The sequence below is a fragment of the Poecile atricapillus genome, chromosome Z (genome assembly GCF_030490865.1).
Source record: "Poecile atricapillus isolate bPoeAtr1 chromosome Z, bPoeAtr1.hap1, whole genome shotgun sequence".
Classification (NCBI taxonomy): domain Eukaryota; kingdom Metazoa; phylum Chordata; class Aves; order Passeriformes; family Paridae; genus Poecile; species Poecile atricapillus.
In genome coordinates, this window is record NC_081289.1 from 86,066,175 (window position 1) to 86,086,038 (window position 19,864).

General features: G+C 37.7%; 1 protein-coding gene across 1 annotated transcript in view; it reads left to right on the forward strand.

Moving 5' to 3' along the window:
• TRPM3 (transient receptor potential cation channel subfamily M member 3) overlaps positions 1-19,864 on the forward strand; it is a 265,606-nt gene that overhangs the window by 170,844 nt on the left and 74,898 nt on the right. Inside the window, exon 8 of the mRNA XM_058827630.1 lies at positions 10,537-10,660. Coding sequence (XP_058683613.1) covers positions 10,537-10,660 — 124 coding nt within the window. The remainder of the gene's footprint in view (positions 1-10,536; positions 10,661-19,864) is intronic.

Genomic DNA, 19,864 nt, shown 5'->3' on the forward strand with positions numbered 1-19,864 from the left:
CCAGGAATGCTTATGCCCTACTGTGTTATCCCTCCAGTAGGTATCACAGTGGCTAAAATTCTCTATATGGATAACAGCCTATGCACATATGTCTGACTCATCCACTCATGTTTTTGTGGAATTTACGACAAAATTGCCTTGATCTGGGAAAGCCTAACAATAGTACCCATCTTGTTGGGCTATTTTCAACAACACTGTTGTTTTCACTGCATACATAATCCTGTACTTGATGATGCAGCTCCTCCAAGACCACAGACCAACAGGAAAAAGGCCTTGCTTGTCTCCTGGCTTCAAGAATGGGCACTGGAGCCTGGGACTTGAAGTGCTGCATCCACCATTGAAAGCTCCATCCACATCAAAGCCTCTGCTCTGACAGAGTAACTTCAGGGGCAGCAACTCCAGCCCTGGAGAAAATTACTCTGTAGTGTCTCACCACCATACCCAAAACTGTTTATGATGGAACAAATTAATCTGAGGACCACTTTTTTGCATTCTCTTGCAGAAGCTGCTGCACAAGGTTGGCTGTACTCTTGGTCTGGTGCTTGGACAGGCCTTTCCCAGGCACCAGTTAACAAGGGTTTGGCTCTGCCTCGTAAGAGATCAGTTGCAAACAAGGCTGCAGGTATCCTAGATCAAGAGTAGCAGCATGTCCATTAGAAAATGCTGAAGCTTTCTAGGTCCACAGCCTTGTGGCTGCCCTAACCTGTTTCTTACCTGACAGCCAGTAGCCTCAGAGTGTTCCTAGGTGACTGACAATGATCATGGACTTTGTTCTCTCAGAAGTTTCCAAAACAGAGCTCAGTCTGATGCTCAGAGAAGAAAATAACAAATAAAGAGAAGATTTAACAATTTTAGAGCAAAACACAGAAGTGGAAGAAAATCCCGCAGGTTCTTATAACTAAGAGCTTTTTCATATTTTTTTTGTCAAAGTAGCCACAGTAACCCTACAGTTGGGATTCCCAGGGACTCATTTTTGCATGTGTTATTGTAAGTAGGGGTATATGTATTAACACATACAGTAAGCAAATAATAAAATATAAATCTGTAAAAATAGAGCTCTAGACCAAGCAATATATGTTTTAGAAATACATGTGATCATTAAATAATTTGATCTTAAACTCCTTCTGGGAAAAAGCACAGTTTTCCACAAATACTTAAATCCATTTTACATTCAGGTTCATGCCTAGTCCAGCACTGCATCTGTAATACATATGAATGTGCCAGGTTTCATTGAACCTTTGAGAAGTTGTTTCTCTGTTTTCAGTGACCTCACTGATAACACTCTGCATAACATTGCTCAAATACGCTTTATCCATTTATTTGCTATGTGCATCTACCTTGTCTGTGTTCTTATAGCATAAAAAAAAAAAAAATACAGGAGGAGAATTAATTAATTAACTTCAACATATAAATGGGGCTTGTATGAAAGACTTTTTACAAGGACCTGTAGTGACAGAACAAGGGGCAATGATTTTAAACTGAAAGAGGGTAGCTTTAGACTGGATATAAGTAAGATATTCTTTACTGTGAGTGTGTTGAGGCACTGGCACAGGCTGCCCAGAGAAGCTGCAGGTGCCCCATCCCTAGAATTGCTCCTGGTCATGTTGGATGGAGCTCTGAGTAACTTGGTTTAGTGAAATGTGTCCCTGACCATGGCAGAGATTTTGAAATTGAATGATCTTTAAAGGTGCTTTCAAAACCAAACCATTTGATGATTCTGTAATTTTATGGTGCTCTTGTTCTATTTCATCATCACCATCTCCTGCCTGTAGAAAAGGCAAGTTATAGTATCAACAGAGGAAGAACAAGCAATTTTTTACCTGACACTCTCATATCTGGCTTTGTGAAAGGTATTGCTCTGTCTTACTATGGGTCTTCTTATTGTGGGGGTCCCATTCCAAACTATTTCCAGCAACATTATCAACTCCCAAAATTAGTCATTTTTTCTGTTCACTTTGAGCTAAATAAAATGAACTATGAAATTTGCTAAACTAGCAACTAGAAATTTCTGTGTGTTCATCCTAGTTCAGAAAACATCAGTCTGGCATGCAGTGATATTTTTAATAATGTCAGAAATAAAACAATATCATTCATAAAAATATTTTATCCAAATACATTAGATGTCAGCTACAAATTGGATCCTTTTTTCCCCTCTCTAACCTATGTTTGAATAATACTTAGCACTATGAAGAGAATACTAAATTATTGTCATGTAAACTGGATTCAGAAAGTAGCTTTTTCTTTTGGATCGAATCTAAGGTTATAAAAAATTGTGTTTATTAAAATCTAAATCAAGGTAATACATCTAAATTGCATGGAAAGTTTAATTCTGCAGTCCACTGTGCAATCAGACTATCAAGTCAAAAACCAATTTTAATTCTGGCTGTTTGTCAGAAGCAAGGTGTTCTCTGAGACACAGCATATCTTCCAGCTGCAATTGACTGATTTAAATAATTCAACATTTACATCATTACATCATTAATGGCAGAAACAAACTGAGTTGTATGTTTATATTATTATACTGGTTTTGCACAATCTTAAATTCTAATTCACAGCCCAGCAAGGATTAATTTTCGACACATAGGAATGTGTGCATATGTCTAGTAAGCACTGCTGTGAGTTCTGTGAGCTTTTAAGCTAATTTGAAAGTTTGTTTCCATGGGGAGAATAACTATGTCTGGAGATGAAGCAGAACAAATACATCTCTCTGCCTTTGATCAGTGTTTTGCCAATCCATCCATTTAAAGAAATCCTTTAGTGTGTTGAACAATTGCCTGACTGCCCAATAGGCCCTTTTGTATTGGATTTCAAAGAATTGTACTATGCCAGCCTTTCCCTCCTTGTTAATTCTTCCTAGAACATTCCACATTGCTGAAAAATGAACGATTTCTTGCATTAATGAAGGTGCGGTAGCCCTTTACAATGCCAGTGCCTGTGCATCTTTGAAAAGACAGGAGACAAGCTTCAATCTGACTTTTTAAGGCATAATTGTAAGCATTCCTTATGACAAGGCAGATATTTCACTCCTGTAGGACAGTCTTTGAGTAGACAATTTCACTGTGAGTGCAGCCTCAGTGGAGGAGGCTGCCAGCACAACCCGGAGCTGTGCGCGCACCACCTGGCAGGAGGTGCCGCCTGCCGCTCTGCGAGGCACCACAAGCATGGCAGAGGGAATGGTGAAACACACCTTCAAGGAAAGATGTCTTTGGGGGAAAAGGGGTTTTGAAGTCTCCTTGTCTCATCTCTCTCACTGAAGTTTCAGGGGGAGGTAAGGCACATGTGCAGTTGTCCACTGAGCTGAGGTTTCAGCATTTCGAGTGTCAGATATGCAGAACTAACACAGGGGGAGGATTTAAGTTTATCAGGACTTTAATATCAGAGACTAAATTTTGCCTTGGTCTGGAAAAGCCTGGAACAGAGTTTTAAGAGTGCAATAGGTGGCTATATTTCAGTACAAGCAAATAAAATTCTCAGAAGTAATTTAGTAGAGCTGAGTGCATTCCTGGTGCCTTTTTACATTTTAATAACAAACAAGCTATGCCCACATTGTAACTTAAATAAGAAGGCATCTTAAATGCAACATTCCCCATGTGGTAAATTGGAAGAATTATTTGGCTGCTTTTCACTATTGGCCTTGATTTAAAGGTCAGGTTTTCCAGGCTCTGAAGCACTTATTTTTTCTTTTACTTGAAAATATGATGAACAACATTTAGGAGTGAGAACATAATTCATAAATTTAGTCCCTACTAAGCCCTAAGTGAATATCTTCATTGGTAGTAACTCTCCTCCACATACAGCTGGAGTATTTTGGATTGTATAATCAAGGAAGGTTGCCTTTTCATTTCATTTACCTGCATAAAAGCAAAAGCTGAAAGTAAAACAAATGCAAAGGGCAACATTAAAGGAATATTTTGAAACTTTTAATTCTCAGAGATGTTTTTGTTTATCAAATACTGAATTTAAAAACAGAGAAATGAAACACTAGGTTAAAATTTTGTCACTTCTTGGAAAAATATTTCCTTACAGAATTAGAAATTACTCTCAGTATTTGAATGCAGTCTCCAAGTTGAATTTATAGCTCATTAACTACTCTATCAGTTCTACTTCTGCAAGCATGAGACCCTTAAGAGTTCAATTTAATGCCATAAAAATGTACTTCTTGCCTAATGTTCACAAGGAAATACCAAACATTCTCTGTGCTTTAAATGGGCATCCTCACATGAGAATCATTAAAGATTGCCTTTGGACTGATCTTTCCCTGGATCCACTGTGGCGTAGTTTCTAGGCTTCAAATCTGAAGAATGTTATTTAAATCCCTTTTTGCTAATAGGCAAAATACAGGAATTTTTCACTTTGAACAAAAGGAATCACAATGTATGATATGGTTCTTCAGTATCCCCATGGTGTCTACCACATCATAGGGAATCACGGATGCCTGTGTCTGAATTAATTTGTAAAATAATTTTCACATTGCACATTTGTATATCATTACTTTTCTCTTATAACAAAGTACTTTGCAAATCAAAACCTGGACAGAAGGTTAATTTGTTGACCTTGGATGTTCTATACATTCATCTCTCTTTTGGTGAAGAAACAACCATTCAATAAACTGTAGTCAGGGGAAAATGATCTAGAGCAGCTACCAGTGAAGGTATGCAGTGTTGCTTCTTCCTCAAAAAAAAAAAAAAAAGCATACAGAAAATCATCCCTGTTTGATTATAATGAAGGAATAATTATATATATATTCTCTGTCTTTTCTCATACTGATATGCAAAATGCATGGATTTGAAAACATGTCAGAAATTCAGCCAGTCCCACAAAGTTGCACAACTGTATCTTATTTGTAATCTCAGTGGAAGAAAATATGAGCAGAGTCTCTGGTAATGTTTCTTATATATGGTGTGATTGTCTAGACTGCAAATCATAATTAAAACAAAAATTCCCCTAAGCTTCCTATAAGGAGGGGCAGGGAATAGTTTTCATATCCCACTGATATTTTATGGATATATTTACTTTATCCTGGGAAAAAAATACTTCAAGAATGAAAAGTTGAAAGCAGATTGTGTACAATTCATTGAGTAAAGTATAATATTTAAAGACATTTCAAAGCATTTTGAGAACAATGCATTTTAAAAAATCTATGATGGAATTGCATTTTGAAAGTGGGCTAGAGCATAATCTTTGTAACTCTCTAGAACATTGTATGATTCCAGTACTAAAAATCTTTGGAGAAAAAGAAAGTTAACAAGTTATGTGGTGGACTATAGGCCAGATTAAGTGAAATGTCTCTTCTCTCCTTAAATATTAGGCATAGCTTAAAAAAAAATATTCTTTCTGAGGAGGGAATAGGTCAAAATGTTGTAATCTGTCTTCTGCATCAGCAAAGCAATGAAGAAAGCTTTGCTTCACTGTTTAATCATCTTGGACAGATATAAACATATCAATTATCAATTCATAAACAGACTATTGCCTTTTTTATTTTGTCAGTTCAGGTTTTTGAAGTGGCCTCTCCTGATTGATCTTAAACAGTGAATCATAAGAACATAGAATAGTTTTGATTCAAAGGGATCTTTAGAGGCCATCTAATTGGAGTCCCCTGCTCTGGGCAAGTTCAAACAGATCAGGTTGTTCAGAGCCCTCTCTGACCTGACCGTGAATGTTGCCAGGGATGGGACACCTACCAGCTCTCTGGGACACCTCTTTGACCACTTTATCATCTACATTGTAAACATATATTTGCTAGTAGCTAATCTAAATCAACACTCTTTTAGTTTCAAAAATATTGTTCCTTGTTCTATTACAACCAGCCCTGCTACAAAGTCTGTCCCCATCTTTCTTACAGGCACCCTACAAGTGCTCAAAGGCTTTTATAAGGTTTCCTCAGAGCCTTCTTTTCTCCAGGTTCAACATCCCTTGATATCCATCAGCCTTTCCTCACAGTCAGAGGGCTGGAGAGGTGCTCTAGTCCTCTGATCAACAGTATGGCCTCCTCTGGACCTGCTCAAGCAAGTCCATGTCCTTCCTGTGCTGGGGACCCCAGAGCTGATGCAGCCCTGCAGGTGGGGTCTCAGCAGAGCTGAGAAGAGGGACAGAATCCTCTTCCTTGCCCTGCTGCCCATGCTGCTTTGGATGCAGGCCAGGACACGATTGTTTTTCTGGGCTCTGGGTGCACACACATGTCAGCTTTTGTCCAGCCTTTCACCCACCAGCTCCCCAAGCCCTTCTCTAGAAGGTTCTTTTTTTATCTGTTCATCCCTCAGCCTGTGTTGCTGTTGGGGTTGCCCCAACCCAGATGCAGGCCTTTGCACTTGGCCTTGGTGAGCCGTCGAGTACCTCAGCCTTTTCTTTGTACATTATTGCCAGGTTGCAAGCCTTGCTTACCAGATGGGGTAAATGTTTTCTTCAACTTTCCTTTTCTTATTGTCATACCTGTAGAAGCCCTTCCTTTTTTTCTGTGTATCTCTTGCCAAGTTCAGCTTCGTCTTTGTCTTGGCTTTCCTGACCCTGTCCTGCATAACTGGGCTGTGTCCCTGAACTCTACCCAGGTTACCTGTACATTTTTCACTCATGATGCATTTTCTGCTTTTTTATTTTTCTAAGTTTAGCCAGCAAGTCTCCTCTCATGTGCAGTAGTCTCTTGCCTTCTTTGCCCTATTTCTTTTGCCTGGGGATGTCTCATTCTTGTGCTTCATGGAATGTGTCCTTAGAGATCTGCCAGCTCTGTTCTGCTCATCAAGGGCAATTTCCCAGGGCAGTTCTGCTGCTCAGAGAGCAGTTTCCCAGTGGGTCCTATTGACTAATTCCTTGAGCTCATGCAAGGCTTTTTTTCTTAAAATTCAACATCCTGACTTTTCTGGAAAGCCATATATTTCAGTTCTGATGATGTGTCAAAAATAAGTCTGGGATCTTCTGGAAACAAACAAACAAACAAGCAAACAAAACATACCCACAAACTCTTAGACAACAATTCTGAGTAAATTTTTGTACTGAAAATAAATGTAAATTTATATAGCTCTACTTTAGATAACAAATTTTTGATATTAGGTACTTAAATTCCATCAGCAATCCAGAACCTCTGTGAAAGAAAAAAATGCTGAATATATCTGGGCTGGTAGGATAATGGGCATGTCTTATGTATTTAGGGAATGAAAGAACAGTTTCAAACTACATGAGGAAGGCAAAAAACGAACACTTTACACAGTTGTTTTGTAGTACATTTTGTTTAGGCAGGAGCAGTATTTTTTCCACGTCAAGTAAGTGGAATTCAGAGAAACATGCCATCAAAATGTCCCCAGAAGAATTTTATTAGCATGTTGCAAAATATTTTTAGATTTTTAGAAAGATGATAAAAAACCGTCTTCTTCTGGCACTATTCAATCTATGCTGACTTTGATGGAAGTCATAACTGTGGTGTTTCACTCTGGTAAAGTGGGCCCATCTCTTTTTCTGTGAATCTAAAACTAGGAATCCATGATTTCAAAAAGCACATATTTAAGGTGTGTGTAAGAAATGTGGTGGTGTTTGCAAAGGAGAGAAATCATCACCCCACCTGCAAGTCTCAGTTGTTTTGCTCACAGTACTCTGTGAAATTACTTGTTTAACACAAATTGGATTTGGTGTCTGCATCGTAGATTTAGCCACTAATAGCATGGAACAGTTTGTGTTTGTCCCAGCTGGATTACACAATTGGGAACTTTGATTTGATACCTTCTAACATTTATAGACTCCTAAGGAATAAAAGTGATACATTCTTGATATATCTGATTTCAGTGCACACAAAGCTATGATTACTTTACTGGAGAGATTGCTATTATTGTTTATGTTTCTGATTATAATCACTTCAGGTTTTTGATCTCACAAAGGCATTGAATAGGCTTGATGTAGACTTGCAGACCAAGAAGATGTTAAAGAAAAACATTTAGTGAGGGTAGGAAACTGCATAAATCAAATTATGACTACAGAAAGTTTCTGAGCAGCAGTACTTTAACAGATGTTTTACCTGTAGTCAGGGAAGCTTCTTCATTTCTGGGTTTTTAAAATTCTGTATCTTTCACATGAAGTTTGCTTTACATGCTGCTTAAACTAATGCTATTGTACAGTTTCTGAGAGCTTTAATTCAAGGAAAAAAAGTGATGGTTGCTCAAGACATAATTCTGCTTTCATTCAATGCAACTTTCTTTTGCTTTCTGTGTGTGTTAGACTGAAAGAGAGACAATTTCTGAAATGAAATTTAATATTTGGATTCTACACATTATTTAAGGAAAATGAGATTATTATAAGAAAGCTGGCCAGAAACTTTGGAAATGCTTTCTGAAATTTTTAAATTGAGAATCTTCCAAGACTATGAATTTTTTCATATCATTTTCATACTCTTCCATACATAGTTTCTAAAGGAAATTAGATGTTTATATGAATCTCTTTAGCTTCTCCAGGTAATGTTTTTAGGAAACTTTTTCATTGTGAATAAACTAATTTTTCTTTCTTCATTTGAATATGGAAAATTGCATAGTTCTGACCCACTTATAAATACAGTGATAGCACCATTTTATTTTTTTTTAATTTGATTAAACCAGATTTCCAACACCTTTTTTTCAAAGGTTTTTTCAAGAACCTAAAATCAGAATTTATATCACATAAGACCTACTAATATACAACTCAATGTGTATTAGTGCTTGTCTGGATATCAGTCTTTCCAAGCTGATTCTCTTTAGCACACAGTCCTACGTTTCTACTTGTATCCTTGTCATCCTGTTTCATGTCCCCCTGTGTTTTTAACATCTTTGCTCCTGTACAGGATGTCAGGTTATCTCTCTCATAATTCCCACAGAGCAAGTCCTCTGCTGCCAGCTCCAGTGTTGTCCACCAGGAGGGCTGGAAGTTTTAACTCATCATGTGCATTTTATCTCGCCACGCAGCATTGCCTTTTTGTGAGGGAGGCGGGTCATGCTGCAGTGCTCACCTAATGTGTTAGCAGTGGATGCATGGTTGCTGCCTCTCCAGTATCCCAGGAAATAGCACATCTAGGGCCAGACTGCTCCTAGATGAAAACAGGAGGTGCAGAAGTAGACTCACCACCCAAAGGGAGTCTGTGATAAAGTAGGAGATGAAGCAGAAGCCAAGCTTAGGAAGAACAGTCATCCACATAGCATGGTCTAAAACCACATGTAAATTCATTTTAATCCCAACACATAGACATATGCCTTCCAGGCTTCTTTTTGAAGTCAAAGTTCTATTCAGTGGGAATATTTATGGCCAAAATCAAATTCATGTGGTAGAGAACATGTTCATTGCTTATGCCAGATCTTCTATATACTTCCATGCACTTCTTTCCCATTCCATTTGTTGTCTCTTTTAACAGCATTTGCTGCAGCTATAAAGATTAGATCATGAAATCAGATTGAAATTCAGCGGTGTAATGAGTATCCTGCAGTCTCATTTGTGCCACCTCACTGAGGAGAAGTGCAAGCAACTGTATGCAAAATAAAGGATCCAGTCATTGTTCTCCCAGAGCAGCTGCCCTAAGCTAACACTGACTTTTACATACCTGCTGCTTCTGATATTTCTCTGCAGTTGCTGCAGGACTAAATATTTTTTTTTTTTTATCTTCTGGCCTAAAATATGAGACATGAAGATTCTCTGATTTCACTCCACTGGATGACTTATCCCATAAAACTTAGCTTATTTGAAATGCTAAATTGTAATTTTTAAGTGAGAAAACTGCTGTAGTGTAGAAGGATCAAAGGATACCTGTTCTAAATTAAAGCCCACTATTTTGTAATTTTGACATTGACAACAGAAATGTTTCACCCAGAACAGTCCTGAGGAGTATCTTTTTTTTATGAAGGGGTAGGGTTCAAGTACTTACATTTCATGTACTGTTACTGTTTATTTCTGCTGTTGGGCTGCTTTTTTCAAGTACTGACCTTAGCACTGAGGAGAAATATAAAATGGTTCTCTCGAGCTCCTAGAGGATTAGCATGCCCAAAATGAAAATGTTTTCTTTGAGTGGAGTGAGAAACAGAGAAATTTGTTTGTTTGCTTATGAGGTCCTGTGTAACATCAGTAGGGTGGGTTGACATATTCAAACTAAAATCAAAACCACTGGCAACATAAATGTTCCTACTTTCATAAAATTAACTACAAGTCAAATTTTTCTAACTCACTGGGAGAAATGAGTCTTCAGTTAACTTTAAAATGTTGGTCTCCCTCAAATTCAGACTGTCAGTGTGGTTCTTGTTTTTGTTACGAAATCCCACAGAGCTGACAGTTTGAATGACCTTCTGTCATGCAGTATGTGGGAACTGATATGAAAACTTAGTAGATGATGGGCCTCAGCACAGTCAATGTGTTTTCCTAGAACAATGTTTATCAATTTATCTCTTATGGTTTCAGCAATTCCTGACCTTGAAACCTGCCCAAAACAAACTTGAGTGATCTCTTGACTCATTTTTTTGACCTTTGTCCCTGAAGACAGTTGAAATGAAGTTACAATGTTCCCTCATGTCTGTTTTTTAATCCATTCTTTTTGAATTTCAGACTTATCAACGAGTCTTTGAGGGACCAGTTGCTAGTTACCATCCAGAAGACTTTCACATACACCCGAACCCAGGCACAGCACCTCTTCATTATCCTCATGGAGTGCATGAAGAAGAAGGAGCTGGTATGTTGAGTTCAATGTATTATTTTGATCAAATCCTTAATAGGCCAGTTGGGAGATATGGCAAATCTGATCTCTGTTATCCAGACTCTAAAGTGGTATCATGCTGACTTTTGTTTGCTTTACTCAATATTTTTGCATTTAAAGTGATTAATGCAACAGATCTGTTCCCTTTTGTTAATTCCTCTACATTTCCTTTGACAGCATAGAACCCAGCTAGCAGGGTACAGATATTACTATTTTTCAGTCCTTCTCAGGCATATCGTGACTAAAACTCTACTTCATGCACATAGAGAAAGCAGAAGAAGGCATAATTGTACCTGGGAATGTATTTTAAAGATGCTGTAGAGTTGCAGATGCATCGCGACGGTTATTAACTTACTATGGAGACACACAACATGAAAGGAAAGCAGCTTGTCTCTGAAGCTCGTGCTCTGCAGTGGCAAGGCTGTCCCTTGAACACATGCCTGTGTACTCTTGAAGAGCACAAGATCTTCCAATGGTTTCTTGGAGATCAATGAGCCTGCTTTTGCAGAAATATTTTTGAAGAAAAAGCACCTTGAAAAAATTTGCAATTCATTTCTGGAGGCTTTTATTAGTCACAAACTGACTAGGCAGACATATATTCATATTCAATTTTATGACTTAATCTTTCTTCTAAGGTTTGGGTTTGCTTGACATCACAGCTTCTGGGAACTCCAGGTTGATGATAGTGCCCTAAAATGAATTTTCTGTAACATTTCTGATCAGTGATTAACAGAGTGAATTTTTTAGGGTAGCAGTATTAATTATTTGTGGCCATTTCAGTAGTAGTAGTAATAGTAAGAGGAGGAGTAGTAGTAGTAGTAGTAGTAGTAGTGGTAATAATAATAATAATAATAATAATAATAATAATAATAATAATAGAACCTAATTGTAAACCACTGTTTTGAACATAGACATAAAAACATACATAGAAGATAAAAGAAAGTAATGAGGAAGAGATGGAGGAAGGGAGAGAGGAGCACAGAATGAAGAGGGAATGACAGATAGAAAGCAGAGGCAGACATTGAATTATCAAGACTAGAAAAATGCAATTCTTGATTATTCCAAACATCTAAATCCAGAACAGGTTTTCAGGCTTTGAACAAACCCTGCTACTGAAAAATAACTGTGAAGATTTTGTCTGCAGTATTCGCTTTAAGATTTTTATTCCAAGCAAGGTTGGGATTTGTTACAAGTTTCTTTGCAAATATGCAACATCTGTCACCACTGACACTCTCTACCTACTAATCTTGTGAAGAGCTGTTTGCCAGGAGATGATGTGCCCAAAATTAAGTATTCTGAATTTGAATTTGTAACACTAGCCTAACCATATGTAAAGACTGATCATTAGAACAGTTGTTTCTGTCTAGTACCTAAATTGTACTCAGCTAATTCTAACACTGGTATGCCAGAAAGATTCTATGTCAGGGGTGTGGCTGCTAGGCTAATGGCATCCTTTGAAGCTCACAACCTCCTATATGTATGTAAAAGAAAGGTGCTGAAAAAGAAAAGCTCATGGTGCTGAAGGCATCAGAGGAAACCAGATGGTTTCCAGCACACCCATAACCAGAGGGTTAACCAGAGGAAATGGATGTCCTTGGGGGTTGTGAAGTACTCCCAGGGGTGAGTGGTGACTTCACTGCTCCTACAAAGCCAGACGCTTCATATTGCCACATCTGTCCCAGCTTTTTTGCTCAAGCCTGACCCTCTCATTTGGTTGTACTTAAGGCAAAACACTGCTTGTTCAACTGACCATCATCAGTCTGATCAACCCGTCAAAAAATAGAAGGAAGATGCGACAGATTGTCTCAGAGAGCTCAGCAGCTGCTAAATTGATCATGGCTATTTTCTCTATGTTCATGGTCAGTGTGCCTGCCTATCTGATTTTGTGGCTGCTGGATTGACAGAGAACAAAGTAGACAGTGCAGGAGAGGCTTGTCTTAGTTCTGTGTGCCACTAAATAATTGAGTGCAAACAGGGTACAGGCAGGAAGATGCTTGTAAAATACATCAATACAGCTGAATCACAGAGGAGGAGAACAAAAATAAAACGCAAGTAACAAGTGCAAGGAACAAAAAGCTTTCTTGGAAATAATTGTTCTTTCTCTATGTGCTTAAAATGTATGAAAATACTTGTATCAGTTATGTAAATCTATTGCAAGTGTTGTAGCCAGGGAAGAAGCATAATCATAGCAAAAACTACCTCTTTTCTCAAATCATGACATATTTCAAGTTCTGAAATATTGGATTTCACTCTTAAATAATGGTCTCTGACTTGTATGCCTAGGAAGCATCATTATTATTATTATTATTATTATCATCATCATCATCATCATCAGTAGTAGTAGTAGTAGTAGTAGTAGTAGTAGTAGTAGTAGTAGTAATATTCCATTTACTTGATCCATTGAATAAAGTCTGAAGTACACAAGATGAATGAAAAGGTGAGGCCCTAGAAGAGTGATCTAGATGTGTTAGATTTGCAGGACAGAGACATTTTCATTTCTCAATTCAATGAATAATTTTTATGAATTTACATACTTACCTGAGCTGACATCACAAGTATCAGAGTTATGTTCAGAAATGTATTTGGACCAAGGTGCTTAATGAGGGCTATGGAATAAAAATATTTTTAAAATTAAATAGACTACACGTCTGTGTACAAATAGCTGGAGATTACAAGGGTAGGGTAGTATTTTATAGATTATTTATGGAGATTCTCTATTGTAACACTTACATAGAATGCTTTAAAAAGTTTATTCCAAGATCTATTTTATGCTAAAATAGGAGCATGGGGACTCACCAAAGCTATTTAGTCAGGAAGCAGGCTAGGAGACTTCACTTTCAGGCCATCCCTAAAAAACACATTGTGTTGGGTAATAGCTCAGAAGTCTGTTTTCAGCTTTCAAAGGAGTATTTATTTTTGTCTTGATAAACAAATTAGTCTTAGTATTTTCCCTTAAAGACAGTAAATCTGGTGTCTGAGTTTTCTGACAAATGCAGGCGGCTCTACTCTTTTGGGAGCACTTCATTTTGCAGCTTGGACTGGCATGTTGCTGGCGTGCTTTTTTCACAAATCATGATGTGAAGCCAGAATGTGTTTTCCAGCAAGCTGCATGGGTCCGTCTTTGGAGCTTCACTGGGCAGCCTCTGGGAAAGGCCAGTCCTTGAAATCAACCACACCTGTGGCAGTGAAAGATGTTTGTCATAAAGCTAATTATTCCAAAACAGTGTTTTGAGAGTGAATACGCCTAATCTTTTATCCACTGAATAGAAAATGGAAATTGTTGTGCATCAGGATAGCTCCAATCTAAGCAGCTTAGTAATAAAAAAATGGCACATTAACTCCAACAATAAAGTGTCTACCACCTGCTGGTTAAGTTTGTTTTCTTATTACTACCATGGCCATTTTCCACTTAATTTGTTTACTTGAATATTTGAAGTTTCAGTGACTGCATTAAGCAAACTGATAGTATCATTGCCTGATACTCCATTCCAAGAAGTAATTGTAGAATGAAGAGATTGTGGTCAATGGGCACAATTTTATGTGCATCCATTCATTCATGGAACACTTTTCCACAAAGAGGCAAGAGATACAATTTGATTAGTTTCCCACTAAAAGAAAAAAAAATAAAATCCCATATCCAACCCATGGCAGCAAGTAATAGATATTTCCTTCCTGCTCCCTGTTGTTCCTGTACCACAGTGTATGGTTGCTGTGGCAATCATGACGGCTGCTCAGGGACAGTGTAAACCTTCCTTCAGCTTTGTGCTGCTGATGTGCATGGCAGTAGGTAGTTCCAGATGATTTCATGTGTAACTTGCAGCTCTGGAGCTGTCAGATTGAAGCGAAGGAGGTGTCATGCTGTAGTAACTGAGTGAGACAACCTGCATCGTACAGGTGCTTGCTATTTATTGTGCTTTTATTTCAAACAGAGGTGGATCCAAATTTTCCCAAAACACACAGTGAGTGAGAAAGCTGCCTTGCAATGCTAATATTCAGATCCCAATATTGCCACACTACTGTAGGCCTTTGACTCTTCTTAGTGGTTACTTACACAAAGTACTGGGAAGCTGTTGAGTCATTGTTACGTCCTGGTAAATGTTGTTTGATTTACTGTGAGTAGTGCTTGGGGAAAAAAAAACAAAACTCTTGGGAGGTTCAGTATCAAACTTTTACTTTTGAACTTTAGAACATCAAGGTAGAATAAGGAACTTGGCAAATTTTAGAATGCAGCAGTTTTGCTTAGAAATTCAACAGTATAAAAGCATAAAAATTAACACTTAAGAAAATGTATAAGGGAAAGGAAAGAAGGAGAAAGAGAGAATAAGATTAGAAAGGTGTGTGTTCACGACCTGTGGATCCAGAGATGAGACTTGATTGTTGCAATTTCTGTATCTGTTGGTTGAAACGATGATCACAGCCTTGATCTGGTGGGGCTGTGGGAAGCCCAGGAAGCACAAAGTCCAGTGGGTTAATACCACACTCAGGCTCAGTGGGAATGCCCAGGTACCTCTGCTGGAGCGGGGAGTTTTACAAAGATGATGGAATACTGTGGGATCATAGGACACAACGTTTCAGCTGCCCCTATATTCAGTGTAGCTGAGACAATTATCAGAAAGGATGAGTACCTGCAGCCTACATAGGAAGCTGAGCCACTCGTGTAAGGACCTCGGCATGATAAAAAGCATTATCCCACCTGACAGGACTTGCCTCCTTTCAGCCTCCTGCCTTTTCTTGTTCAACATCCATCTGTAATTTCCAGAGATGGGTGTGCACCCCTTCTTGGAGCATCATCAGCAAAGCATCCTCTGCTTTTGCAAATGGTCGATTGTTTGAATCATCAAACATCAGCATTCCAGTATCTCACAGTGAGCAGTTTCTTTTCTACATGGACTACAAATAAGGCCTGTTGATCTTTGGTGGCTTCAGATCTATGTGATGGAAAAGGCTACTGTAGCAAACCTGCCCGAGTTTCTGGAAAAGTTTATACAGGGAAGAGTGTGACTTGATCATATATTGCCTGAAAAAAACGTTGTGATTTTCAGCTGGATGTGCAAGCTCAGTGAATTTATATGTTAATTAAATACTGTCTGCAACTGTTTATTAGCATACACTTTGATCTGAATTAAATATTAGCTAAATCAGATGGACTTTTAAGAATTTAATAGTGTATTGTGACTTAATTTCTTTGGCCCTTCCCAGGGGTTAGAAGTTCATTTAGGTCTGTTTTTTTTCAAGAAACATTTTCCTCAAAAACAATAAAATCATTTCAGCTAATGTTTTTTTAATGCTGGTGTAATTTTTTTCTGGAGGCTGAAGAGGGTTTGGTATCTTCTCAAACAGTAGAAGTCAACTGTAGTTCTTGCAGCATAGTTGCTGTGAACAGCATATAATTTTGCAGCAGGCATTTGGAGTAGGAAAGCATAATGTAACTGCTGGCCTGTTGGTTGCAAAAACAGCTCTCGTTTCTCCCGTGGAAACACTCTGAGATGTCCAGATAAAGTATACTAAAGACAATTTGTCCTCTGTGTCCAAACTGATGTGCCAATCCACTTCAGGACTGACTGTGCAACTCTAGTAATTTTGGAGGTTAAACCTCCTATCCAGACCATACAAATCAATAGGATTAATTGAGTATGTAGGTTCTACCTCTGTAAGTGATAAGATAACGAGTAGTGGCTTTTAATTCTGCAAACCCCACCTGATTTATTTTTTGTAAAGAAATAAAACCATATTTTGTGTTTTCAGTGGCCAAGAAGGCATATGAAGTTAGCTGAAGTTAGACAGAGAACAAAAATCTAGTCCTAGGAGTAGTTTTTTTTCATTTTAGTAATTCAGAGAACAACTTTCACAAGAAAAGGAGCTATATACAAAAAAGTAAAAAATAAAAATAAAAAAATAAATAACAAAAAACCAAAAACAACCCTCCAAAACCCCAAACAAAAAGCAAAAAACAAAGACAGCTGTTGTATTACACTGAACCCTGGAAAAGCTTTTGATCATACCATCTGCTTTTCAGCTGCTGTCAGATGAGGTAGGGCATTTGCTAATAGAAACTGCAAAAATGTCAGACCTACCACAGAACCAGAAGTATGCAATTTAGTCATTGGGTCCATCCTGAACTTCTGCTGTGCCATCTTCACATCTGGAACATGTCTGCAAAGACCAATACTCCTTTTGTTGCTTACATTCAGACAGCAAACATTTTCTGTTTTATTTGGTGCATATGGTGAAGTCATCCGTAGATACTAAGGCAGCTTACTACCAGTTACTTTTTACTTCCTATCTTCCTACATGTTTTGGGGTTAAAATTGCAGCTACAGAAATAAAATTTAGAATGTTTCTTTTCCCTCTAAAGGTATAAGCTTCTGAAAATATCTATTACCCCATTTATAGTATTAACAGGTACACTGGGAATTGCACACTAAATTGTTATACAGCCCTGTAAATTTTCTCGATAAGGAAATTGAAGGCAAAGCAGTACTTGGTGGCACAGAAAAATTCCACATTAGATAATATAAACCAATTTTTGCAATCAGGGAATGGGAAGGGTTCAAAAAAGTATTTATACTACATGATAATGTTCAGAAATCTTTTTTACTGTCAGGCTCTGTTGTGTCTGAGAAGTCATAATTTCTTTTATCTTTATCAGAAAATAAAATTATCCTTTCTGTGGCTTCAAGTGGGGCACAGAGACCCATTCATTACTGCTGTAATATCTCAGTCAGAGATGAGGAGCTCACTGAATGAGATGCAGGGTTTCTGTGCAAAAACACGAACTGCATATTTACTATCCTACAGGAACATCTCACACTAAGTAAACTGCCTTTCCCAAGTATTTCCTATTTAGTCTCACCAGCAAGCCGGCTAAGAAACTAATGGTTTGTGGCTATTTTTGTTGCTTGGTCTCTGCATGTTGTCATGACACTGCCAGCCTCAATACAGAATCGCCATATGTCTGCTTCATCTACAGCAAAGCAATCTGGGCATCCATGTCCCATCAGACTATTTGAAAACTGTTGCAAAGGAAGACTAGAAATTGAAGCTTAACATGGGGTACCAGTCCCCAGCATTAGTAGAGTTGCAAATCAACTCACAATGCTTCCTTCTAAGGACAGCATTTTCAGTTCAGATTAAAAGATGTATGTGTGCATGTAAGTCTCACAGACAATGTTTTTTAGGCCCATGACTTCCATGATGCAATTTTTCAGGGTATCTAGCAGTGGGAATGACCAAACTGAATTCTTGTTTTCTTAGAGTAACAGAGTATCCATCTCAGTGATGAGCTTTCATCTTAATTTGTGGCTCTTGTATTTCAGAAGAATAACTATCATGTCAGTGTCTTGTCAATGCCTTCAACAACTCTCTCTATAGTAGAAGAGTTGCAGGAAGTAAACTAAATTACACTTCCTCCACATTTCTTGTCTGAATCAGGGTAATGGAAGACCTTGGATTACACTAATGTGTGAATGAAAATGTCTGTCTTAGCAGTTAAAACCATTGCTCTCTTTTTGGCTGATTTTAACAAGTTTCTACACCGAAAGTCTACACAAAATCACATCTCTGCTTAACTCCCAGTCTGTGATGTACATAGCCCAGTGATTTAAGGGAAAAAGGTCTGACTTGTATTACCCTGCTTATATGTTTTATGACCTACAATTTATATTTACTTATATATCAATGACTTTAGCCACAGAGACTGTTAATACAGGCAGTGAAATGTCCTAACATACCAGTATGAAACCTGTTGTGTAGGGGAAGAGAAATGGATTTACTACCAAAGCATTTCTGGTCATTTATTCCACTGGAAAATATGCATATTCTATTCCATAGTGTTGATAGTACTGTAAGACTTAAACTGGATGTGGACATCATAAAATACAAAAATTTTTAAACGGGATAGAGCTGTGAGATTTCCATAACCTGTTCTCTCAGTCGTTAAGGGTGTCTCAGATATCCAGTCTGGGGAAAGCCAGATGTTTACAGTAAATTAGGTCAATTGATGGCTCAATTGCAGAATTGCTACCTTTCTTATAAGAACTGATTGTTTTGCTTTTCTCCTGCTTTTTACTAGGCATTGAATGTATGAAAAATCCAATTAAGACATTGTTGTGTTACTGGCACAATGAAGAAAGAGCTGTGAAATTTTAAAATTTTGCAGCCAACATTCAATCTTCTCTCCTTGTATCTGCACTCTCATATTTCCTCATTTGGAATTGTCTTCTGTACTCCTTAAAATAGAAAACTACTAATTTAGGTGTCCCTTAAACAAAATTCTTTCTAATCTTTCCATTCCTGAATTTCCTCTTATTTGGCCATCCCACTTCTGCAGTATAACCCGCTGACTCACCTGCTCACTTTGATCTTTGTTTTGCCTCCAAATCATGCAGTTTTTCCCCTGTGTTAAATAGTATTATTCTTTCTAAGAAAAAGGTAAATGTTTTTCCTTCTTATATGAACCATTGCACAACTGACCTCTTTTAATGTTTTGTTTTATCATACTCTCATTTTTATTTTCTGGCTAATTTTCCTCTGAAATATTTAGGTAGGCCTAGCTAAATTATTAATGTCTACAATTTCCTATTTTCCTATTTTGCTGAACTGTGTTCTAAAACAGGAGACTTGCACGTTGCGCTCACAATTGCATCCGTATTTTTTTAGAAAAGGGAGAGGTTTTATTCTGACTTACGTAGCTGAGATGCATACAAGAAGTTTATATATCAGAGGTGAAATTTAAAGACACTGAAAAATTTTCTGAAGGTAGCTAAAAAAATCACTTCAAATATATTTTAAAGCACCATATAGTTTCTTCTGATATCAGAATGAAATGATGATGAGAAACAATCACATTTCTAGAAAGATTAATATTTTGCAGCATTCTTAGAATGCTAAGTTTGTAAAGCAAGCACACCTGGTGCTTTTCTTTTCTCTCATCATTACTGTCCTGTTTTTTCCTTCATCTTCAGATATCCATTGTCTATTCAGCAGGTGCAGCCAATTTGAGATTTAAAGAATTATTTTTCTTCTTCATCTCTTGTCTCTCTCATGACACAAGGCAAAACATCTTTCTGTGCTGTTGTGCACATCAGTCTCTGTTTTTGATGATGTTTCCCTCTCCAAATAAAAGCATGCTAAAAAATCTGAGCATATTTCAGCTCACTCTTCATACTCTGAAGTGATTGA